The sequence below is a fragment of the Ciconia boyciana genome, chromosome 8 (assembly GCF_034638445.1).
Source record: "Ciconia boyciana chromosome 8, ASM3463844v1, whole genome shotgun sequence".
NCBI classification, from domain to species: domain Eukaryota; kingdom Metazoa; phylum Chordata; class Aves; order Ciconiiformes; family Ciconiidae; genus Ciconia; species Ciconia boyciana.
Window position 1 is genome coordinate 4,043,851 of NC_132941.1, and position 25,727 is coordinate 4,069,577.

General features: G+C 43.0%; 1 protein-coding gene and 1 long non-coding RNA gene across 3 annotated transcripts in view; both read right to left on the reverse strand.

Annotated features, from left to right (window-relative positions):
* The window catches only part of LRRK1 (leucine rich repeat kinase 1), an 85,214-nt gene that overhangs the window by 32,711 nt on the left and 26,776 nt on the right, over window positions 1-25,727 (reverse strand). For both annotated transcript variants that reach the window (XM_072870274.1, XM_072870275.1), the window contains exons 5-16: window positions 24,952-25,131; window positions 24,189-24,337; window positions 14,881-15,107; window positions 14,219-14,346; window positions 13,791-13,954; window positions 12,951-13,088; window positions 9,065-9,177; window positions 7,855-7,931; window positions 4,376-4,505; window positions 3,729-3,841; window positions 2,650-2,864; window positions 460-624 (exon numbers count right to left, since the gene is read on the reverse strand). In XM_072870274.1, the coding sequence (XP_072726375.1) occupies window positions 460-624; window positions 2,650-2,864; window positions 3,729-3,841; window positions 4,376-4,505; window positions 7,855-7,931; window positions 9,065-9,177; window positions 12,951-13,088; window positions 13,791-13,954; window positions 14,219-14,346; window positions 14,881-15,107; window positions 24,189-24,337; window positions 24,952-25,131 (1,799 nt within the window). The remainder of the gene's footprint in view (window positions 1-459; window positions 625-2,649; window positions 2,865-3,728; window positions 3,842-4,375; window positions 4,506-7,854; window positions 7,932-9,064; window positions 9,178-12,950; window positions 13,089-13,790; window positions 13,955-14,218; window positions 14,347-14,880; window positions 15,108-24,188; window positions 24,338-24,951; window positions 25,132-25,727) is intronic.
* Window positions 18,756-21,690, reverse strand: LOC140655567 (uncharacterized). The gene is made up of 3 exons (XR_012043800.1): window positions 21,624-21,690; window positions 21,147-21,480; window positions 18,756-19,170 (listed from the first exon to the last, which is right to left on the reverse strand). It is a non-coding gene; the product is annotated as an uncharacterized lncRNA (long non-coding RNA).

A 25,727-nucleotide genomic window follows, 5' to 3' on the forward strand; every position in this document is an offset into this window, starting at 1 on the left:
CCAATGAATTCACCGCAGCTCTGAGTCTCAGCTGAGAGCTGTCTGGGAGATACTCTCTAGCTTACCTGAATCTAAAGTGTTACAAACATAACCTCAAGACTAATGTGTGCCTAACCCACACAAGAAAGAAAATGCTTCAAACCCCCCTCCGAGCACAGTGTGGTCAAACACTAATTCCAAAATAAGTATGTTCAGCCATACTTAGCAAGGGTTTATAAACCTGCTTTTGTTTCATTCTCTGATGCGTGTGAGGGAGAACAAAGCAAATGATAAATTTAAACCATTACATATAGCGATACGCCTACAGCATAATGGAAAATTAATTCCAAAAGCTATGCAAAATTCATAGCTTGTGGAGTTTTTAAAAGCAGACCAAAAAGAATATGTAATATCACACATCCGTGTGCTGAGCTACTACTTGATAAATAGATATCCCAGAGTCCACCAGTGACTTCTTACCTCAATGTTCAGCAGCCAGAACTGTAAGTTTGCCACAGCTTCTTCCCCCAGCGCCAAGTTCCATACCACTATGTACAATGCTTTGTCTGTGAAGAAACACTGATTGACTGTAGACATGCTTGCTGGGCCTCCGATATCCCAGACATTGAACTCCACTGAATCAACCTACTTAGACAAAGAGAAGTGTTCAAATCAAACGGTTGCAGTAAATCACAGGGAGATAATAGCCGAAGTATAAACCTACGCCTGCATAATGTATGACACAAGAAGGGTTTCAATGTCGTAATTGTGCCTCCAGGAAAGAAAAATCAACAAGCAATTGTTAAGCATGGCTACTACTTCCCCACAGGAAATCAAGACTAATTACTTGCTGCTAAAATGATAGAGGTGCCCTTGATGCTGGTAAATCTCCAGTTAATGCTGTGGATCCTCCAGCACAAACAAGGGTCTCATTCTGAGCCCTGTATTTCACTGCATCTTGAATAGAAACTGTTTCATCCTTGTCTGTGCCACACTCAACAGGACTGTTGAAGCTACTTATCTGCCACTGCTGTGGGGAACAGGAAACCCCCTGCTGAAATCACTTCCACTGAACTCAGCCCTAACTGAGCCAAACAGAATATAGATGCTCAGGAGATGGGAAACTTCTCAAGCCTTTCATAAACACCTCCTGCACGTTGCTCAGAGGCTTCTGACGTGTGTGTCACACCAAAGATGGGCCAGAATTAGAGCTACGGTAAATCAGACTCACTGATTTTTGTGGCAATGTGTGAATGGAAGCCTCTCTAGCTCTGTCTCTCTTCCAAGTATCTCGGCATCCATTCCTCCGTGCAGCCCCACAACAGCACTAAGAGGGAGCGTGGCTCTCTGCTTATATGGTATTCAGGCTCCCAGTTGCAGTAGAGAGCACCTACGTGGCTTGGAAGCTCTGTCCCTAGATCCCTTGGCCCTGCCTGTGACTGAGCAGGAAACAAAACCCTGCCCCAGCCACCATCCTCAGAGCATCATGTAACACCGAGTGGGCTCTGTTTACTGGTCCAGGTCCAAGTACTGACTGATCCCACATGACAAGTTACCCTACGAGATTTCAGCAAGGAGCTAAGTATCTCAGTAGGGCTCTGATCTCCTAGCATAATATCCTAGCAAAACTTCCATATTGTTTAAACCGAGCCCTAGCTAGCACCAGGACTGCTTTGTTCATCCAAAAGACCTTCAGCTGTGGGGGCTTGTATGGAGAGACAGAGACTCAGAGGTAGGGACAAAAGCCCATTCAGCATCTTGATCCCACTCCAGGTCTCTGATGCTGTCTAAGGGTTTTATTTTATTCAATTGCTCGTCAACACAAAATGCACACAAATCCCTTCTCCCACCAAAGTCTTCTCTTTAAAGAGTCAGGCTGTGCTTGCTCTTTTTCCTTCTGTCTCTGGCCTGGCACTCTTCACTGTAGAATAGCTGAACTCAGCAGGCTCCTCCACCCGTTCCAAAACAGTCTGGTGGTCATGGCTCTCATCCGGGAAGGAAGAGCCACGCGTTTGCACACCCTCAGCTCTGACAAGACCTCAGGAGCAATTCTGCATGCTCTAATCCCTGTGTTACTACGCAGGCGGTGGACAGGGCCACCTACAAATGCTTGAATGAATTCAATGCTGTCCAAATGAGTTCAGTATGGGTTGACACATTCCCTGAATGAACCATCTGAGATTTGGGTGTTTAAGGGATGCCTTAGACACCCCTGGATCACACCAGAGGTCAGGCAACCTACCTTCCACCCACCTTCCCCACCTAGGACAGTTCTGACACCAAGGGAGTCCAGCTTTAGGTACTGATGTCCCATTTTCTGGCCCCAAATGAAAGGCCAATCTGCTTTAGAGAAGCTGATTTAAAACATTCTCTCAGAATCAGCATCCAAAAACCACCCGAGCTGAGAGAGCCTGAATTTAGGCAGTCCACACATGGCTCTTTCTCTTTATGATACGAAGTTGAGTGCTCAGGAAAACAAAACTGTTCTCTAGTACCAACTGGCGATGAAACAGAGGAATTGTGGTGGGTCTAAAGACACGTCACTTGCAAGGTCTAGCTTGCAGGTAATGGAAATTGTACTTTGTAAAAGGGCGAGCAATTTCAGCCCACAAGGGACACTGCGGGGCTCAAACATCCCACTGGGGCTAAAGATCTTCGATTGTTTTTCACCTTTGCCTTGTGTCCCACTGGCTTGGGGAGCTCCCATTTTGTTGTACGTATGGTGGCATCGCTGTGCATCATCTGAGGGACTTTTCCTGTCTGTAGGATCTCAATCAGTGTCGACTTTCCCTGTCGTGGAGGACCGATGACGATCATCTTCATCAGCTTACACTTTTCTGCTTTGCGCAGCTGTGCTCGTAAGTATGCCAGCACTGTTTTAGGGCCTGTGGGGGGGAAGTGAACAGGCTTTATCTGTGGTTAGCAGTTACAAATGTACATATGTACAGCAGGACTGCACAAAACCTACTGCTGCAGACACATCAGCTGAATTAATATTTTCCCTGCAGTTTCGCTGTGGGCTGAGACAACCCAGAGAATAAACAAAGAAACCTCTAGTGGACAAACCTGAGACAGAGACCCCAGAAAAAGGTCACTGCTCTGAGACTCTACAATGGAGCACTGTAAGAAGAAACAAATGCTGTGACTCGTATGCTTCAGAAGCTCAAAGGAAACATAAAATACTAATTTAGTATTGGAAAATACTCAGTTTTTCCTTCTACTTTTATGTTTCCAGTTAAAATTAGATTTAGGCTTCAACAGTGTGCTGGAGAAGGAATAATTCCTAATAACTTTGTTCCCACAGGATTTTCTTATTAAAACACACAAAAAAGAAGACAGTATTGTAATAGATCCAAAAACCTAGCAGCTTACAATAAAGTCACTTCAATGTGACTGTGACTGCTGATCCTAAACACTTCAGTCTTCAGAAAGACCGTCTAAATACCCTAAAATATACACATTCAGGAAGCAAGCCATGGAATTTATCCGGCATGCATATTGCAAATGAAATATTACATTTATAAGTCATCATTTTAACTGTGATCTATCTTAAATTGATCACATAGCCAGAGCTTAGCACCGATTATCAAATTTGCAAATATGCATAGGAGGTTTCCCTATGCAATTCCAGTTAACTGCAACAAGGGCTTGGGCGCACACTGTCTGTTCCTATTCAGGACCATTAAAAGGAAGTCATTTTCATTATATGTTCAGTCAATTTAATAAAGAACACACAAGATCAGCCTTACCCTCTTTTCTGATCTCTGCAGGAACGTTACTGATATTTAGTTCCTCGATATCCAGCTGCCAGAGATTAGCCAGCTGTCCAAGTTCTGGAGGAAGCTCTCGGATACCAGGGTTACTGTACAAAAACAAATAAATCTACCAACAACCAGGCTTTGTGTGTAAGTAGCTGCTCTCACAGACTCTCAGATTACACTATTCTCTCCTTGCAGAAATCTTCCATTAACATTTTAATAAGACTACTCAGCACTTTAATAGTAATTTCCATCCTAAAAGTGATGTATAACCTCAATTTATCCTCCGAGGCAGACAAGTGTAATCATCTTTACTGGATAGTTGAGGAAATAAAGGCAAAAATGATGAGTTATTGACTCTAATGCTATAGAACCTGACAGCAAAAAGCCAGAATGAACTAGAGGCACATTAGCTTCCCAGGCCTGTGTTCAAAACATTAGATCATCTTCCCTAATTCAAAAGGCCGGCCTCCTCCTTATCTAAAGCAAATGATGGGCACAGTTCTAACAAGAGGCTGACTATTTCCAGCTTTTTCACTTCAAAAGCACTGGACATCTGGGGTGGGGCTCCACAGAAGACTGGTCACTAAAACAACATGGAAATAATACTACATAGCTTTTCCAGGACACGGACTTACTTTCCTAAATAAAGTTCTGTTAAACCTTTCAGAAGGCAAACAGACTGCGGGACAGAGTCCAGCTGATTGTCGTTCAGATAAAGGACTTCCAGAGAATCACTCAGAAATGCTGGAAACTCCAAAAAAGGACCTGGAACAAGACAGGAAACAAATTGCACCTTTAAAACATAAGAGGCACCGATGCTCTGAACAAAGAGCCTTCACCTTAACTTTGCAGGCAGGACATGAGGTCATGTTCCTTGGCAGGAACTACCACGAAGCAACAGCAGAAAAGCAAACGGCCTTCAGTGGCGATCAAGCATCAATGCTCACATCTCAATTTTTTAAAATCATGGTGATGCACGTGTTTGAAGATGACAGTCTCCGGGACTTCTGGGGTGCTGAGGGAGGAACTCCAGGCCTGCCAAGATGACTATACGTCAGAGGACGAGTGGCATTATATTTCTTGCTGTTGAATAGCTGGTAATACCTTGTGAACTGCCCCTATTCCAGCCTAACAGCTGGCAGTGAAAGGGCATACCAAGGGCACAAGTCATTCTCAACATGTTTCTTCCATGTTGCCTGAGAAAAGCCAGAAGCCAGCCAGAATTTATGTTCAGGCCCCCACATTGCATCCTGGAGCAATTTATGGTGAATCAAAGTCAATAACAACAGAGAAGAAAACCCAAACTGCAGCTGACAGACTGCTAACCTATGTTGCCTCTAAAACACTGCTCGCATTTGCCCTTCTGTTCTGTTTTAGACTGCAAGGTCTCAGGGCACTTCAGACTTCCTACATGTCTGAGCAGCAGCTAGCGTATTTTGGGAGCAACCCAAGCAATAACAGCAACAACTGTATGGCTGGGTTGCTGCTGCTGCTGGAGAGGTTCAAACAAAGGGAAATTCAGCTGGTTCCAAAGAGCATCATTTTGCTCCACAAATTACTCCCCGGACAGTGGCATGAAAAGCTGCCATGAATTGTGTTGCTGTCTTAAGCGTCACATGTATCTACCAAGAAGCATCCTGAAGTCAAGGAAAACTAGGCCACACAGGGACAATCAGATTCTGAGTCTCTGATTAGGAAAGTACAACCAGCACCATCTGCTGCCTCCACGGTCAATAAAAGCAACTCCCTGAGATGCGAGACACACCCTTCCTCAAGGATAGGACAGTTGCACTTCCACCAGGATCGTCTTCCCTTATAGAGAAGACCTGAGGAACTCTAACTAGACTTAGCCGAAAAAGAAAAAAAACACAAAAGAAAATGGAAGAGGTTTTCTCAGGAGAAAATTCCCCAGTTCTAATATTAACAGCATTCCAAGCCTGAGCTATGATCAGAAAAGAAGTAAGATAGAGTCCCACTGTCTGCAGGAGTGTTTTATGTACGTGACAGGACTGTCTGGTGTGGGCAGGGTGTCACAGTCCGCCTTTGAGTTTTCAAATAAAAAATCATCGTTGAGATTATTTTAGGAGAACAGCAGGCTTATTCATGGATTCAATTCACTTCCTTTCTGGCTCATCACTGGACTTAAACTTTTCATTGTTCCTCTTCAGTATGTACCTAGGCACAGACAGATTTAGTCCCTCTTGGACATGTAGGAGCAAACAACTAAAATAGTAGCAATACTCTCAATTCACCAAAGAGTCCCAGGCAGAAAGGAGTGTACTATATTGGAAGCAAGCTCGAGGTGTTTATGAATTGTAATTATTTATTCATGAGTTATTTATGATTTCTCTGGCTTGAGCTCAAATTTTCTTTTAAAGAACTGTAGAAAAATTAAAACAAATCCCATCTTGAAAATATATTTTTGGATGAGTAAACGCCACCAACACCACATGCATGTGCAAGAAGTTATTCTGAGATTTATCAATCAAGTATAGTGAGCATCCATAAATTATTCTCTTTAAATAATCTAGACTTAAGTAAATAGCTTTGTTGGTAAAATCATATGAAAACCTGCCCCCCACCTCGCTAGGAGACTTCTGTGAGCAGCTGATGTACTCCAGCTTCTGTTTTCTCTTGATGTTCTTTAAATTCTTGGCCACATCCTCTAGTCTCACCAAGCTATACTTGGCAGAGGAACAGAGAGAAAAAGATGAGCTGGCTTTGCTCTGTCTCTGTGGCTATTCAACCATGGCACCAGCCAGGTGGGCTACTCCGCACCCTCCTGCAACCTGAGGCAACCTCAGGCAGCTCAAAGTTGCACCAGGGTATTATGTGCCAAGGCTTTTCAAATGGTACTAATGCAGAGTCCATCCTCTCCTCCTTTATGTAGAGGGGTTATGCTGGGTGTGCAGCACGTGGAAATTTCCACTAGGACAGCAATTCCCTTTTATAGCTGATTTTAGCTGCCTTTGCCCACTGCTCCTGCCCTTCTCTCCCCATTGGGAAATGCTGCTGTAGCACTTCACAGAGAAGCTCTGAGCATATGTCAGACTCCACAGATTCGCAAGATTTAGACTCCTTTTCCAATTCTTCTGTGTTCAGGATTTCACTGATGTCACAGCATTTCTATTTCCATTTCCTACCTGCAAAACAGTGCAGGCCAACCCTTTCTCCTCCTTAGGGTGCAGATACAGGACTTGCTGCACAGCAGCCTCTACTTCCACTGACAGAAAAATGAGGTAGGATTAGCCTTGCCTGGAAGTCGAGGTAGAGCCTCTGCCTCCCAGATGAGCAGACTGGAGGTTAGGACCTCCAGTCCTAACCTACTGTACTCGGTGCATTTACCAATTTTACCTATTCACGTTGACCTGAGATCATGCACAATTTTCAGGGGAACTGAGGAAAGCATTTGCTGCAGGAGGGCCTCTCCCTCCTGCGAGCAGCTGAGGACTGCCTGGATGTGCGTCATGAAGACGCCAGCTCTATTCCACTCTGAGATTTGCAAAGAATGCTTTAGAGCAAACCATTCTTCAGGCAGCTGAGAATGAGAAAGCTCTCCAAGGGCTTTAAAATAAAACAAACAAACAAAAAGAAATGCAGATGAATCCCACAGAGAGCAGGAAGCAGTGCAAATATCTTCAGATATTCCTTTGTTCTCTCTGGGATTTCACGTGCACTAATCCAGAACATCTCTTCTGCTCTGCCCCAAACTGGGTGCAAATCACAGAGATGGAAAACATGCAATTTACAAATTCAGCAACAGAAACAACCGTAAGAGTAATAAGACTAATTATGGGTTAATTTTCCTTCAACATACCACTTAGTACCCTGGCTAAAAAGAATAACCTTCATGAAAAGAAAAAAGCTCAGTGAAAGAAACAGGTTTCACTCATTCTTCATCTTTCTATATTGATGGTATCAACCAGCTGCACCACTTCTTTAGAAACGTTTTATCTAAACATATTTCCTCTCAATTTAAATACTGTTGCACTTAAAATTGCAGATGAATCTACAGACTTCCCTCCAGCGAAACTCCACAGATACCTACTGCCTCACAGCTCACCTCGCATTCTCAGCACTTGCTTCCCCACATTTGCACTGCCGTGTACCTTACCTGCCTCTGGGCCACAGCGCACCCTGCTCTTCGTGGTGAAAAAGGGAATCCGCTTTGTTTTAAATCCCTCGTCACTCCTGTGGGCAAAACAAAATGGTGACATGGAGAAAAGAGCTTGGATGCAGCAGTTGAGAACTGTGCTGGAGCTGCATGCCCAGGACACTATGCGGTGCAGTTTGCCCCCACTCAAGGCTGTGCGATTCACAGCACAGCTCTTACAGGTTCCTGTCCGCTTTTGAGAGATGAGATTGAAACCTGCTGTGCAATCACAGAGCTAGACTCCACCAACACTTGTCCAGGCCCAATGGTTTTCTTCTGGCAAATTAACAGAGCCCTGCAAGGCAGTGCTTTCAGCTCCCGGGGCAAGAGCACTTGACCCCCAGCTTTATGGGTGTCAAGGTTAAGTAGGCTGTCAAACAGCAAATTGAACAAGCTTCACGAGAAGCGCTGGAGAACCGACCTGCTGCCATTCCCTGCTTTCACCAAAGAGTCTCTGAGAAGATGACCCAACAACATCACTCTGGAAATGCACTGAGACATTCAAAAAACAATAATTTGTATTTTGCAACTGACACAGCAACTCATAAGGACTCCAGAAAATTTGCTGGACAGGCAAATGAGAAGATAGAAGTATGACACAATTCAATGCAGTTCTGGAGAAGATAAGGGACCTTTAACTCTCTATGTTAAACATGCCTATTGTTATTTCTGAATAGGAGAACATCACTCTCTTATTGGATGACCTTATTAACGTCAGTCTTCTCTATGAACTTACAGCGGGTTACACTTCCATTTAAAAAACAAAGATTTTTCATTTTTTCCAATACAATACTTCCATGCTAACTACAAACTGCAGTCCAGCCAGATGGTTTATGGTTAAGATATGCTCCCCACAAACTAGTATTTGTAGTGATGAACCACACATTGGGTTAAAGAAATTTCTACATGCTCTGAAATTAAACTGCCATTATCAGTAATCTATTCACTTAATAAATGATATAGTGTGCTAAATGCCCAAAGAATCAGTAAAGGATAATTCATCACTGTCACAGACACACAATATACTTACAGACATGGTATGTGGATATCAATGCCTTCTATGCAGGTAATTAATTCACTACTGACACCCTTTGTATTGCACGAGGGATCGGGTTTGCTATTATTTCTTCAGCTTTTGTTTTCTCAGACAAAATTTGAAAGAAACACTTACTTCCCAAGTTGGTTTTTTGAAAGATCCAGTGATTTAAGTTGTTTGCAATTCCACTTATCTTGTGAAGGCAATGTAACTAACTGATTTCCCAGCAGCTTCAGGGACACCAAAGCCTAAAAGAGGAATAGCCTAGAGTTAGAAGACAGAGTCCATCAAACACAGAAAGAGGTTTTTTAGCATGGCTATTAAGTAACAGAAACATGAAGAAAGTACATCTTATTCATCAGAACATTCTGTCCATGCTGCCTAGCATGCAAACATTTCCTTTTTATCTCCAGCAAGTATATTTCCTGCACGAAGCAAGACCACTATTAGTTCTGGGAGATCATTAGTCTACTTGCTGACAGATTCAACTGGAAACAACCCATATAAGAGGACATTTTACTTTTAGTGAGAAAACCTTTCCAAATGGAAAAGAACAGTATGATTTACCTACACAGTATGCCACATACGGATGAGAAGTCTTATATGTGCGTGCAAGCTAGTGTCAGAGTGGGCTTACACCTGTTGTATATGCATAAGAACAACGTGCAAAATGTGGACTATTTCGCACAAGGAAAATTTTTAATTGCTGTGTTATTACATGTCTATTAAAATGGAAAGGATTTATATTAACTTTCCAAGATTTATACAAGTTACCTATCTGCTTTTTTTTTCCTCACAACAGAAACAGAAATTTTAAAAACAAGAATTGAAGCTGATTTGTGCAGTTAACAACACGTAGATAGGACTCAGCTGCAAATACCACGAATAAGGTTAAACACAAGATCTCCTTTAAATTTAACTGAAATATAAAAGAAAAAAATGCAGTTCCCATTCAGATTTGTAAAGTTTATGCTCCTCCATCTGTCCTTAAAAATAATGTCAAGGCTCAAATGATCGTTTTCATTTGGCTGAAAATCCAATTTTCCACTGAAAAACAGTCTTCTATGTAGAGTTTCCAACCAGGTTTATTCTGCAAGTCCCCCCCATGAAAACTGAGATAAGCAGAATGTCAGCTGAATTATCTCGTGCCACAAGTACAGCAGTATTAATGAATTATACCCCATGGAAATCATGTTTTACCAGCAGAGACTTCAGCTTCAAGTATCTTAAATGTTTTACGTGCTCCACATAATACAAAAGGTTTATGTCCCTTTTCATCAAGCAGGATTAACAATGCCTCACGAAGTCAGTCTGTTGGCCTTCCTCTTCTTTTCTCAGATTGGAAAAATATGAGGTATCCATGTGACAAGCGATGGACAACCAGCAGTTGCTGGAATGGCAACTATCATGCAAAACGCTCCCTCTAGTGATAAGAGAGGGGCAGCACTGGGCCTTGGTGGGACTTGGGGAAGGTAAAGTAAAATACAAAACTGCAGACACGCAGAGTGAACCACAAGAGGAAAGGGTTGGAAAACCGTGCAAACTATAAAACCCTCCCTGCCACTCGAGTCTTGACAGCCAGTGCTTTTACCATCATTAGTCTTCCACTGGCTCAAACCTCCCGTTGGAAGGAAGACCCAGTCCTCCCTCGGCGCCTGGTGTCAAGCTCTCTCCAAGTATCAGCATGGGGCTGTTGAATGACAATGCTTCAAACTTCTCCCCTGAAATATCCCTGAGCAGGGGGCGGGAGGAAAGGGAGGCTACACGTTCCAGAATTAGTACAAACTTTGTTCTGTGTGGTCTAGCTGGGGTGCTTCATTTTCAGTCAACTGTATCCATGTTACATGTCCCCCACAAACGCTGACAAAGGACACTCTCCAGGAGAGCTGAGAGCCTAGTGAGATTATATGCAATGCTTATGTGCCTGCTCTGTAGGGGAAAAATTAGTGACTTTCAACTGGCTGTGGCTTTTCATGACTGTAATTCTGGAGATCACTAGTCCTTGTTTTGCAATTGCCTCTTCTCTCTCATCTCTAACTTCTCCATTTTTGCTGCCTTTCAGGAAGAGAATGGGTGCCTCCAGAAGTGAGACAATGGCAGCAGCAGACAACTTCCTTCAAACCTACTGCTGCAGCATATAAAAAGGGCTCTGGTGCCTTAAATTATACTAGAGGGAAGGAACTGCAGCATCTAGATTAGGCTGCCTCAGTCAGCTCGTGATGTTGAAAAGCTGACCAGAGTCTTACCTGAATACTTCCACCCAGTGAGGGTCAGGTCTCTTCAAGAGAAGCAAACTAGTCTAGAGAACTAAGACATGGCTTGGAGGATGTATGGTTGGTTCCTTTAGAAGGCAACAGACAGGAAAGCTGAGAAGGCCTCTGCTTCTCTTAACACCACATTTCTAGTATATACATCATATTAGCGACTGTGAGCTGGTCCTAGTCTTAAGACCTCTCCAGAAACCAAGCAAAGGCCAGTGATAAACTACATGTCCCACCAGCCTAGGTCAGAGACATGCTTTCAAGTCACAGGCCTTCTCTGCTTTCAGCTTTTCGCAGGGAGAAGACAGTTCACTGCTGTTCCTACATAATAATGTAGGAACATAAAATGTTTCCTACATTATACGTAGGAACATGTTACTGCCCATTTCTCCCCCTTTCCACGTCTACTTCTGGAGAGGGCTGGAGCACGGGTGCAGCTCTATTCACCGACACAAACTCTACAACCACGGAGTAGCCCAAGCCAGGGCTGATCTAGGCATGGACTTTCACCTTGTACTTGCTCACCACACTCTAGCCCTTAGGGGACTGAAAATACCTGCTATTTATTTCTTTTATGAAGGTAAGGCTGAAGAAATATGGATAAGAACCGGCATTATTTAAGGCAGCCAAAGCTCGCTAACTTTGATGACAGACCATCAGCAGAGACTGCACTGAGGTCTTCTCTGATGCCCTGTACTGGTGCCTTCACATCTTCCTGAAGCCTCTGAGCAGCAGTACCCAAAGAAATGTGCCCTTGAAGCACCATCTAGTGTTTAATTTCTGTCATGGTAGCTCCCACCCACTGGGCTTATTTTTAATGCATTCAGAAAAAACAAGTTTCAGAGACAATAGTCCATAGGATTCATTCTACTTCAGAAGAAATGCCAATTGAAAACAAATGGTTACCAGAAAGCAAAGCCAAATCTGCAGGGATCATTAAAAACAACTGAGGGAGCAAACGACCCTCAGCACTATTCTCCCAGGCAGGAGCAAGAAGCACCTTTGCAGCAGACTCCTGAGGTCCAAATTGGACATGGATATGAACCATCACTTCTGCATCCTTTCCACACAGGCCAGCGGTGAAAATCATGAAACTTCTGCACGACAGTTTAGCTCTGCTTCTACCTCCATGACTCTGAGTTTCACAATCTGGAAGGGAAGCTTGGAGGTAACCCCCAAGTTCTGCTTCGTTTCATGTTGAAACCATGTGAAGCCACATACTCTGAAGAATTTTGAAGTAAAACTATGGATCTCTGATGCCCACTGGCAAGAATTATTTAATCTGCACAAGCTTAAAGATAAGAGATATGCCAACTAGCACTGTTTAGGGCATTCAAACATGCTATTTTCAGCATAGAAAGACTAATCCTTAATTACACAACACTGGTGTGCCAGATGAAGAAAAAACAGAACTATTTGTAAGCACACTTGAGTACATCTATATTTCAATGGTTGGAGCTTGCAGCTACAATGCAGTGGTTGTCTTCCAAACCACGCTCCCAAAATCTGAAAACCACAGACATCCAAAGAGTTCTCAGAAGACCTGTGTCAAAAGCTAGATACCATATCACACTGGACAAGGGCCTGAAGGTAGTCATTCAGGAGGTTACAGGCTGCTCAGAGGCTCTGTGCAACTGCTGTGTTCATCAGCTCAAAACAGCAGGTAGTCTCCTACCTGAACCAGGCAGCCACTGCTATGACTTCGAGGTCTGAGTAGGTATTAAGAGAAATACTGTGAAGTAGGAAGAAATGACACTTACTTCAAGCTGGAAGAGTCCCGGTGGAACTTCTTTTAGTGAGTTCTCAGAAAAATCCACTTCTCTGAGGTGATTTTTCCAGAAAATAGTCAAAGCGTCAGGTAGGAATTCCAGTGAGTTTCTAGATGCTTTACAACATTTCTGGAAAACATAAAAGAAAAAACACCCACAGAGTAGTAATAATCTCTTTAAATTATGAGGTAGATCAGCTGTCACATGTTTAAGGCATTAATAAATTCATTCTAAGTGATCTCTTTAGATATCTAGATAAATTATTGTGCATGCAGGCACATAGGATTTGCTGAGGAGACGCACCCACTTAATTGATGGGCAAATTCTTTGGTGGGCAAAAAGTATTTCAGAAGTTATTTTGAAAATTATCCCCATTTGCTTTTCAACCATAAACAAACACTTCACCAAAGAAGACTGTTCTCCTGCTATCCCTGTAATAATGAGGAATAAAGTCATAGTGATGGGTGGATATAGATACCCTAGTTAGCCATGGGTTTGGGCAAAGTTAACTTTGAATGAAGGCTGAGTGTTCTGTAATATGATCCTAGCACTACTTCTGCTCATATGAACTATAGAGAAAATGAATACATTCATATAAGACATGTTTCTAGACGTTTTCCACCAATACCATCAACACGGTGAGAACAGGATAGAACCTCAGAAAGACTTGATCTGAGACCCATAAACTGAATCAGGCAGGGGAACTCGTACAGAAACAGAAGAGCCTTTTAGCCTAAGACGTCTGACAGCTTTTTAAGCATCACAGTATATTTTTTGCATTGTTTCAACAGCTTTTTCAGCCTCTGACTCTGTCAGAGCAGTTCGACTTACCAAGGGGCAGGCCCAGGGATCTGGAAACACTTTCAGCTGATTTCTGGAAACATTCAGTATGTTTAGGGACTTGAAGCAGTATAGAAAAACCGTTGGAAGTTCCACCAACCTGTTGTCAGAGACGTCAAACTCCTGCAGCTTCCTTAAGCCAATCCAATTAGTTGCTAGAAAACATGAAACATTGTGGACTTGGTGTAAGCATGATAGCAGTCTGATCCAGGAAGATGCTGAATACTTGCTAGGTAAGAGCCAAAGGATTTCATGAGTGATAAAAAACAACCAGGCCTTTTCATGTACTTTGGACAAAGGATTGAGACATGCTAAGCATCTTTAGCTAATACCAGCTTTAAGTTGTTATTATAACAGTTTGGGGTTCTCTCTTACAAATCAGGCCTTGAAATGTAAGCGTAACACTGGACTGTACGTACTGTTTTCCTCGTCAAATAACTTCTCCATATAATTTTTAGCAGCAATGAGTTTTTTAAGGTTTTTAAGATGTAGGAATCCAGAAGGGAGAGTAGAGAGCCTGTTGCTGGATACATCGACCTCGAGTAACCTGTGAGTACAGAAGACACTCAGTCAGGCATCAATAAAATGCTAGCAAAGACTCCTGTTGCCATAGACTTCTATTTTACCAGGACAGCTTTAGGTCTCAATGAAAGCTGCTGGAATGCGCTCTCACACAGCAAAGCAAAAAAACCCTGTTTAGAAAATTAACCCTTTCAGGGAGCAGACAGAAGTGGTCTGGATAGACAGCAGATTAGATAATTGATACAAGCCAGCAAACATCAATCTCAGTCAGCTCAGGGCTTAGACTTAGAGGAGTGGGGCTCACCAGAACCGGAGAAAAGCAGAAGCAACATGAGACAATACAGGAACAAAAGCCCCTACAATTGTCCTGACAACTAACTTGGAAACACTGAGAATGCAAAAGAGCAAATCTTAAGTTAAACCTTGCAGCAGACAGAAAATAAACCAAGAAGCTCCTGCATATGCTCTTCACTTACGCAGTTTCACACAAGCACAACTGACTCATTTGCACCTGCTCTCCGTATGGGTTCAGTTTGCTGTAGGCATCCAGCGCACACACCTTGTACATATAATTTCGTCGGATGACTGTACGCCGGGTAACTCCGTCAGCTGATTGTCAGCCAGGCTGAGCTTCCTGAGGTTTATCAGGCCCCATGGGATCACAGATGGAAGGGAGACCAGGCAGTTAGCAGAGAGATCAAGCTCAGTTATCTGACAGGAGATATCAATCAACCAGTCCAGATCTACCCAGGGCAGTTTGAGGTTTGACCAGTTCACACACAAAGCCTGCATATGTCAAAGAAAGAAGAGAAAACCATGTTAGTAAAATCCCAATTGCTCTCAGCCTGTGTTACACCACTGGGAACCTGGCAGATCAGAGTACAGACCATAAGCATTTTGCTCACTTTCCAATCTGCTTCTATGCATTAAACTGACTCAGAGATGAAATCATGCCTGGATATCCCCACCATATAGCTGCTCCTTAATGTCACTCCAAAGACCATGAGCAAGTGCAAGCAGGGGACTTGGACTTCTTCGCCTGTCCATACATCAGCTCCGGTGTGCTCCACTGTCGTGGTTTAGCCCCAGCCGGCAGCTAAGCACCACGCAGCCGCTTGCTCACTTCCCCCCCGGTGGGATGGGGGAGAGAATCGGAAGAGCAAAAGTAAGAAAACTCATGGGTTGAGATAAGAACAGTTTAATAATTGGAACAAAATAATAATAATAATGAATTATAATGAGAAGGAAAACAATGTGAGAGAGAGAGAGAGAGAGAGAAAGGAACAAAACCCAAGGGAGGGAAAAAAGGAAAAAAAAATAAATTATACAACTGCTTACCACCCGCCAACCGACGCCCAGCCAGTCCCTGAGCAGCGATCACTACCCCCCGGCCAACTCGCCCAGTTTATATACTGGGCATGACATCATATGGTATGGAATAGCCCTTTGGTCAGTTTGGATCAACTACCCTGCCTGTGCCCCCTCCCATTTCTTGGGCACCTGGCAGAGCACGGGGAGCTGAGGAAAAAAAAGTCCTTGACCAATGTAAATACCGCTTAGCAACAGCCAAAACATCAGCGTGTTATCAATATTATTCTCATACTAAAATCCAAAGCACAGCACTATACCAGCTACTAGGAAGAAAATTAACTCTATCCCAGCCAAAACCAGGACATCCACAAAGGGTGAGCTGCCCTTGCCTGAAACCAGCACTCTCAACCGAGAGCTGGACAGACTCTAACGGTTTGCTCATCCAACAACGTGCAGTGAGTTTCCACGGGGCTGGGCTCCCTGCCCCGCAAGGAGCGTTCACACCCTACACTAGCAGCGTGATTTGGACAGATCATGGAAACCCATCTTAAACCCAGACTCCGCAACCCAAACCCCACTCTGTCTCTTGGATCTGGCCTGTATCACTGCTCAGATCTCCAAGGGACTCTGAACACCAACAGAGGCCAGGCAGGTCCAGAGGAAGCCCTGTGGAGCAGTCCGCCTCTGAAATGCTTGTAGATCATTGCTTGTGCATCTGTAGAGAGAACAGGGACAGATCTGCTGAGTGTAGCAATGACTTCTTAGGAGGAGGCCTGTTGCTGGAGTAATTAATATATGCCCAGGCACTGCTCTTCCATCTTAAACCTTCCAACAACAAGCAGCCAAACCGTTCTGGGGAAGTTTTAGGTTTTGCAAAGGAACATCTGGGAAAGGCAAGGAAAGGTAAACGCCCTCTTGTAAAGCATTTCTAAACACTAGAAATTTGCTCAGTATCATTTAGGAAGACATTTTAGTATCTGAGAGACATGATTTTGGCAGTTGCCTCCTTTCTAGATAATGTTCTGCTGCTTTTGACAGTAAGATGAGGAAGTCGTTTTATCCTCTTTTGGAAAAAAACCCAGAAGTTGTTGTGAAAGGCATAACTACTTATTTCAGGCTCCAACTTAGACAGAAGAAAACATGAACACATTAACAGTCATCAACGCAAGTAAACAACCCAAGGCTTCATTTTCAAGATCACCTCATTGCGTTCCAATGAGATCTATGTTCCAAAATACACATTTTTAAAATGTTAGCCCCAAAACGTTTTCATAAGCTCAGTGTTTCTGGCATAACTCATCCCAAAGACAGCCTCAATGAAGTGATCGCTAATTCTCCACCAGGAGGCAGCAAGGACCCAACAGCAAATTTAATTTGCTTTCCAATTCCCAGTATTTAGGTCTTAAAACTTGTAACCCCAAATTTGAAATTAAAAGGAATATATTTTGGGAAGGGAGAGAAAGAAAAGGGAAACAAAGGTCTATCTCAAATGCTTATTTGAGACTCAGAACTCCAAGTCATGTAAATCACACAGTTCAAATGTCTAGGAGAATGGAATAAAGGGTAAGCACAAACAGTTGCACTTTTTAGAAATTTACAGTGGTTGTACTTTGTGTAGACATAGTGGTTTCCAAATGTTCATTAGTGAAGCCTCAGGACAGCCCTGCAAATATGAATGGAAATATTTTGCCCATTGTATCACTGGGGAAACCAAGGCAGAGAGCACAAGCTGTCTGTCTAAAGCTACAGTGTCACGCCACAAGGCATCTATATAAAACACAGCAAGCCAGCAGCAAGAAGAAATCAAATTAACCAGAGTATCCACTGCTACTGCAAAATATACAGTACCTAATGGGAGTTAAACTGCAAAGCTTTCACACCAGCACTAAACATATTCTGCTTTACTGTTAGATTTTCCAAGTCTGTATATTTAACAGCTTCCTGCTTACAAACCCTTGTTTTAAATTCTGTATGTAGTTTTCTGTCATTTTCTCTCACCTGTAACAGTCCAAGAGCTGTTTATATCACTGGACAGCAATCAGTTGTGAGTTATGGTAATAGAGAGTATAAACACACAGGTCAGATTCCCTTTTCCATCCCTAGCTACCCCACATTTCAGGAGAGATGTAGGGATGTGGTACTGATGCTAAGGGACTGGAAGATCTTCCCAGCATGAGGAAGCCTCACTGGGGAAGAGCATATTTGTGCTGAGACACTTGATTATTTTTTTCTGGTTCCTTGAATTGCCCCACGAGCTCATAACAGGAGCCAGATCCGTAAATCCAGATAATGCAGGAAACCAGCTCTACACTACAAACAAAATCCTCAAGCAGTATTAATATCTGTCTGGCTACTTACATGCACTTTCAGGGCACCACCCTATCTTATAATATTATTACTCTTTATTTTAGAGAGAGAATTTTCAGCTGGTTTAGCTCCCAGCCAAGGTCACCAAAAACTGACTTACAATGGTACTGATGCAAGAGGAGGGAGGAGCGCATGGCTGGGGAGAGGAGGAGGGCAGCATCACTGTAGCTCCCTCCTAGATCAGCTAAAATTGTCCCTGATAGAAATACAGTTTAATCAGCAAGGAAATTCTCTTACTGATGTCATTTATACCATATTGTGGTTTATAGTGATGCCAACAAAAGCCTTTTTATGCCAGGATAATTAAACCTACACCATGACTTCTGCTCATACAGAAGAAAAATCATTACCCTCCTACCTAACAGTGCTGGATAAAATCACGTACTCTGCATTAGTACAAACAAACCCCTTGGCTTAAGAAAGAGTTAAGAAAAGGCCTGATCCCCAACTACATGCACTTCATGTAGAGTTTTAATAGGAATGGCCTTTTCAGGCTAGAAGAGAAAGGTGTAACAAAGATCCAGCTACTGAACGTGTAATACAAGCACAGTCTGCCTAGATATGTGAGAAACGTTTTAACAGAGAATTAGCCATTTTAACCACTAACCTTGGCTGGCAATGCATACTCCGTCCTGATACTTTCTTTCCAGGAATGCCAATTTTTTTCAAAAGCTGTGCTGAGACTCAGCCAAAACGGGGGCGGAGGGGGTAAACCAGAATGAATAGGGGAAAATCCAAGCTTTTAGGCAGCGGTTACAGACAACATGTCTATGATCTAAAAACTAACTGCTAGTAAGGAAGGGGCTTCCTGCTTACCATATTGTTGTCAAGACATGGAGTATGGAAATACTAACACAGCACTGAGGGTTCCAGAAAGGTGGATTCATCTCAGCCTGCCTATCAGACCCATCAATCATCTCCTGTAACCATCACAAAGACCTTGCTCAGAGGGAGACTAAACCTCAAAAATGAAGCCATGAAGATCAGCCAAGCTCTTTCCTTACTTCCCTTTACAGCTTGCCATCTGCCAACAGAAGGGAATAGCAACACCCTTCACGGAGATCTCAGGCAGTGGCTGAAGCAGCTTTTTACTGGACCCAAGCTGCTGGAGCGAGGTGGTAGATCAATCTGGGATGAAGATCTGGCTGTGAGACTAAAGCTACTTTTCACCCTGCAACAAGGAAAACAGTGAAATTACATTCAAAGTTGGCCTCAGCACTGAAGCTGTTAATTATTATCCCATGTATATTATGATCACCAAAGACTAGCACTGCATCGGGCAGGACACATAACAAAGATGTCATCCAGAGGAGATTTACCCTGGAAGTTCAGGACAATTTTCAACAGTACACCAAGATGGAAGTGGTGGCATCCTGGCACTTTTTCCTTTGGCAACGGTATTGCCACAAAGGCTGTGGATGCATAGGATCTGCACCATGGCCCAAAAAGAAAACAAGGAAGGAAAATTTTCCTGGCTTTTTTTTTTAACATCTTTTAGCATCTGATCTAAAGTGGGATGCTCTGTAGCACCTCTCCTAAAATAAGAATCCATGACCAGAGTATTGAACCCCATGAACTATTCACATATTTTACATAAACAAACAGACGTAAAAAAATTGAGATTTACAGCCAAGAATCTGGGCAAATATTCCATGCAAAAGGCTATCCACAGGCCATTCAGTTACACAGAGGATGCACATAACCATATAGGGCTTTGAAATTCTGGCAGTGGTGGGAACGAAGGCCTGGAGAGCTGGCTTGCTCTTTTGGTTTCCTTCTCACAGGAGAAAGCAGGTGCTTGTGGTTCAGATCCTGAATTCAGACTCCAGAGCCCCAGATTTCTTGTGTGACACCAGTCACTGTCTCAGGCTACCCAGACTCTGTTTGCCAGCCCATACAATGGGACAGTAACATCTCCTCTTCTCCCAGGGGAGCCAGGAGTAAAAATGCACAACTGACTCCAACTCCCTCTTTTCTCTTCCTGCTTAATTAAACTGCGCCCAAGAAAGCTGCAAGAAAAAAAAACAAACAACCAAACCCAGAAAAAAGAACTGATGGTGCTTATCCCCTCCCTTAGTTCCTGCTCTGTTTCAAGATGATGCTCTTTACAGTGGGCCCAGGCTCTTATTTCAGTACAAAAAAGTACTTGTCCTTCAGTACACTGACCAATGCAGTAATAATAAGATCTATAGCCTGCTTTTAGCAGGTGCAAGCAGGACCATGCGTCTCTGCCGCATCTCATTTCACACTGATACTCATCTCTATTTTGCATTTAGATTGCTGTGTATCATTTACCTCAAAAATGCAGAGCCATGGCCTCAGAGTATTTAACGTGATAGAAAGATACCTGCAGAATTCAGATAGTGACTTCTAAAACCACAGACAAGATTGTGAAATCCAACACCTGCTATGAATGCTGCAGGGTAGGTATCCTCATCTCCTAGGCAGCTTTTTGAATCTCAACAGTAAGTGCCTTGCACTTAGTCCTCCTCCCCATCCAGAGCCAAGGACTGACAGTGTGTCTTCTACGTAAGTACTGCAAACTGGAGGATCAGCCAAGCCCCTTCATTTGACTTAGGGACAGTGGACCAAATTCACCTTGGTGCTACTAACCTGATGTCAGTGAAGTTACCTTAGGGATTTACTTGGCTCAGCACTCCACAGTGAAAATGTAATTAAGTGAAAGAAAGCCTGACAGCAATGCCATGAAGAGAGGGGATTTCCTCCCCAGCTCATACTTAATCATCTCCGCTATCTTCCCAGAAAAGCCCGTTCCTTTGATGCCAAAGGTCTGTGATGCTGAACTTGCAGAGCCCATCAGCTCAACCCTTCTCCATTTGGCAGCAGCTGGTGAGTTCTGTGCTCAAACAGGAGAGGGATGGTGTTCAGAGGCTGTTAGCTCCTGGGCACAGCCTGACTCTGGGTGGCTTACTGCTCTTCAGAAGGGCAAGGAAAACCTCTGTAGACTCCCCTCTCCTGCCAAGGAAAGAACTTCTCAATAGGAGTCCTGAAAACTAAATGGAAATCTTCTACTGCAGTCATGTCAGGGGATGCACTGAGGAAGGCAAGGGACTGGAAATTGTGCAGAAGCAAGAAACCCCACTGCTCTTGGGCAAACAATGAACTATAAATATGAAAAATATTTACTTAGATTTGAGACTGTTTGGTAAGGTGATTAAAAAAGGCTGTTGTGCATTTCTCCTAAATGACGTGACATGCCCCAACAGAATCTCACTCTTGCCGTAGACGGGATATTCTGAAGATGGTGATCTAATTCCTCCATCAATAATGCTGCTGTGAATCTTGAGTGGAACTGCTGCAGATTTCTTTACCGATGGTGATGTAACTGAGATTAGCCAGGCAGTGGATGAAGAAATCAGAGGAGGATCACACACATACACATAACATTTGTATGTTTGTGTATAAGATTCTTGCAAAACATTTTCTAGGAACAGTGCAGCAGTTTAAGCTCTTTTCTGGTCTGTAATGGGGGAAAAAAAAAAATATATATCTCATACTGCACACACTGGAAAGTTACATGTATCTCCATGCTGATTACACGTATCGAAGTCTGGAATCTGTGCCCAGCCACTTTACTGCAGGGGTGGTTTTGGCATTTGTTACCTGTTCCTGTAAAAATGGAGCACTTCCTCTCCTTAGCAAGATAGTGGGTTTGCTGTGGGGATAAATTTATGCCAGAAAAAAAAAAAGGAGAAACAGATATCAGAAAAATGAGATGTAACTCCTCTGGTCTCAGAAAGGGCAGCACTATGCACAGTGCGATGGCTGCCTGGAAGGTGTGGCAGCTAAACGAGCTCCCCAACCCGATTTTATGCATAGCTGGTAGCATTCACTACTGTGAAATCAAATGGAGGTCAACTGTGCAGTGTTTTCACTCAGAGAGAGCACAGATGGGACAAACCCTTTTGAAGTTCTGGGCTTATTCTGAAATGATCAATGCTCGGTCTGCCCTGTCCAAGAGGAGAGACTTTTTGACATCCAGCTGGCTGCCATACACATCGCAGTCTCCACACAATCTTTTTTTGCCTCTTCCCAGTGCAAAATGCATCACAGCACCTACACAAGGAGACTTACATTCGTGAACCTCACAAGATATGAAGAAAGCGCTGAGGCAGCTTGTTTGCAGCTGCCATGAAGCCGTGTTTTAAAAAATTATCAGGGTGTGTGACTATCACTTCCCAGAGACCGGAGCTCTGCAGGCAAACTAGGACAAATCTTTCTGAATTTGGCCCAGTCTGCCAAAATGAATTCAAAGAGAAAGCATTAAATAAGCAAACATATTAAAAATAAACAGCTACTAGAAGAATCCAGGTTCAGTTTCTGGGTCTGATTTTTGTTTTTTTCTTTTTCTTTTTTTTAAACCAGGCCCTTCTGGCAATTAGCTGATGCTTCAAAACTGCTCTCTTCTTCGCTCAGGGTGTGACAACAGCAAAGCTGAGTCATTTTTACAGCAGCTAAGTTAAATATTGCCAGCAAGTTCACATGGAAAACAGACTCTTCCCTGTGATTCAAACATTTATTCCAAAGTTTACTCAAGCTGAATTATCCAGTTAGTTGGGTTTTTTCTTCTAAAAGGCATATAGTTTTATCAACTCTTATCCAGAAACATCTAGGATTTAGCTTCCTTTTGCTTACCTGTCAACAAAACTAAGAATTGGACAGGGAGGGCTCTAAATTTGCTGATTGCACCTAATGAAGTCAAGCTCACATATGTGGACTGCAGTCCCTAGCATTCGCAGTATCGTCCGGAATCCAGCGAGACAGGGTTTTGGCAGAAAAACAGAGAATGGAGAAGTTCGTAACACTATGAGAACCTCTCTGCTTATTTTTACTTAACACCAAAGCAGAATCAGCACCCCGAAATGTTACGAGCTGAGCAAACAGATACTTAACTGGCAATGGGATTCATGCAGACAGAGCCTTGATCAAAACATTTCCCTCACAATTTTTCACTGCGCAATTTTTATGACCTGATGAAAACTGTAACTACTGAAAGCTCAGGGCTCTGATGCTCCTGTTCAGTGTCGGTTAATCTACATACTGAGGGGAAAAACGAAAAATGCCTGATAACTAAATTGCTGGGTAACAGTAGAAATAATACGAAATACTACGTGCTTCCCTATAAAGCAGTAACAGTGTGTGTTGTGAGACATTTTTCAGTTCTGAATAAAGGAAACTTGGATAACAGAGATTAAGAGAATGAAGAATATAGCCTAGTTATACAAAGATATGTGATACTCATGAAATGTAATAATACCCTGCATGAAAACAATGCCACTCATCTCTGATGCTTTGTAGATCTCAAAGCATCATCATCATGCATTAAGCCTTCCAACAGCTGTGAGATGTGAGGAGTTTAAACCTCCCCATTTTACAGTGGAAGAAACAGAGATGCAAATGCATTACCAAAATTTTCAAAAGGTTGTAAGTGGCTAAGTAGTGAACAGAGGTCTTGCCAACCTAAAAAGGCTTCAATTACTTTTTGTTGGCCCCTGTGTCCCATCAAGAACCATTTCTGTGGGAGAAGCACAGCTCTACTAATCTGATCTGATCACACACGATACTCTCCATACTGCTCACTCTCCATGCTGCTCCAGAAAGCCAGATCTGTTCTGAGCAAGTGACAGTAAAGGCTACCAGCCATCTTTTACTAATGAGGATCTGAAGTAGGGAAGGTATTTTGAACAGGTGTAAGCTTGCTCTACTCATGCTCCATGTTAACAAAAAGCCACATAAGCCTATTTGTATGTGCTGTATCTGAGCTACCAGACGCAGGGGAAGAGAAAGGTTTACACGCTCAGCAAGTGATTATCCTGGGGTCACAGAGGAAGCCTGTGGTTGTGCTTATTTCTCTGGAAGACTTTGAGAACAAAGTCAATGTTTCCTTTCTACAGCATATGTCTGGTTCACACGCCGACGTTAAAATTGCCAAGCAGAAGCTGCCACACACAGCGTCTTGCACAATGATGCCTCTTATTTTACACCTTGCAATTCAGCACTGGCATGAAAGCCACTTCCACAGCTTGTTCTCTAAATGGGTAGCAAACCACAAGGCTCTTAGTTGAGAAGAAGAATCATCAGCCACATGGTACGCAAAGACAAATATAAATTATTGTCATGATGCTCCTTTAAAAGAATGTCTCTTCAGACAGATAAATGGCTACTTACTGTTTTTGCTGGAGCACTACCTGGTAGTGGGCTTGTCTCAATGAAATACTTCCTCAGAAGGTGTTTACTGGATTCAGGACTGTCCATCAGGATGTAGGAACAAAAGAAAGCTCCATTCCGTAATAAAAACACGGCTACATCTTCATTCCCTTTAGAGAAAAGACAGATTGTCTGCTTTCTTCTTCTCTTGTAAATGAACCAACCAGGAGCTGAACAGAAATCCTGGGAAATAACCACTTCTGAAAAAAACCATGGGGTGTGCAAAAAGGGAACTGAACTGTATAAAGACTGTTTCCTCCAGGGATAGGATTTAGTTTGGTCAAACTGAGACAGCAAAGACACTATGTAAAAGCACTGGCCCAGGCTCTTTCTTTTTTCCCTGTCTTATTAAAATATACACACAGCTGTGCTTTGAAGTGCAAATTATTCAGCCTAAATCAAGCATGTGTGCCAGAGTGTCCATAACAATAATGCTTTTACTTGCAAGGTTTCTATTTTTGAAGGGTCTTTTCCCTAGGAGTTTAAAGAGGAAAGTTCAGCCTCTCAGCATTTACAGTAATCTAACTTAGGAAGGCCCTGACTTAAATTTGGCTAAGTCAAAAGATTCAGAGCCAATTTTATTTTAATTTATCCCACTGGAAATCCAGAACAATTCCAGGCAAGCCAGTCCACAGTGATACCTTCCTAGATGGGAACAACTCAGCTCATTCTTTAAAATACATTGCAGAGAAGGGGCAAAGTTTTGAAGCATGCAAATACATACCTGCCTTTATAGCAGCGTACAGGGGCAACCGTATAAGAACTGGAAACTCATTCTTCCTGACTGCACAGCTCTCTGGGTCAGCACTGTATGCACGAATTAGGAGTTTTACTATGTCCAAATGTCCCTGCTGGCAGGCTATGGCCAGCATCCAGTTCAGGAGTTGCTGGCAAGTACTAGGACCTACCGAAAAGATAGAGCGTTTGACTTAGTTGATGCCACTGGGCTGTGATGTGCAAGAGTCATCCACAAATAATGGCTATGCAAAGAGTATAGGGTGAAGCCCCTGAGGACAAAGCAGCAGGCTGCACTGCAAGAGTGTATTACAGAAGAGCCCTCAGCTGATCAGGCACAAACGTTTCAGCTTTGTTTAACTGTTCTTCATTACCTACCCAGCTAATGGGCAGACTCTTTTGACTGTCCCTGATCTAAGCATGCGTGGAAGGTTCTGAGGATGCCTGCTAGGCTACCAGCAGAAAAATAAAACATCTAATCCCGAGCAGAGATGGCAAGGGACTGTCTTTGCATCCAGAGACAACAGGCCTGATCCAACAGACATTAGATCCAAACATCCAAAATAGGCCACTTCTTCCAAGTTCATGAGAGGGGATACAAAGAATGGGGAAAACAGACTTTTCATGCTAGTGGATGAATAAAACAAAAATAAATGTTTTGGACAACACAAAATAATTGGTTTAGTTTGTTTTCACTGGAACCTAAAGTCTTCCACAAAAAAATTTAATTTCCCCTTGAAATACTTTGGATGAATTCTTTACTAT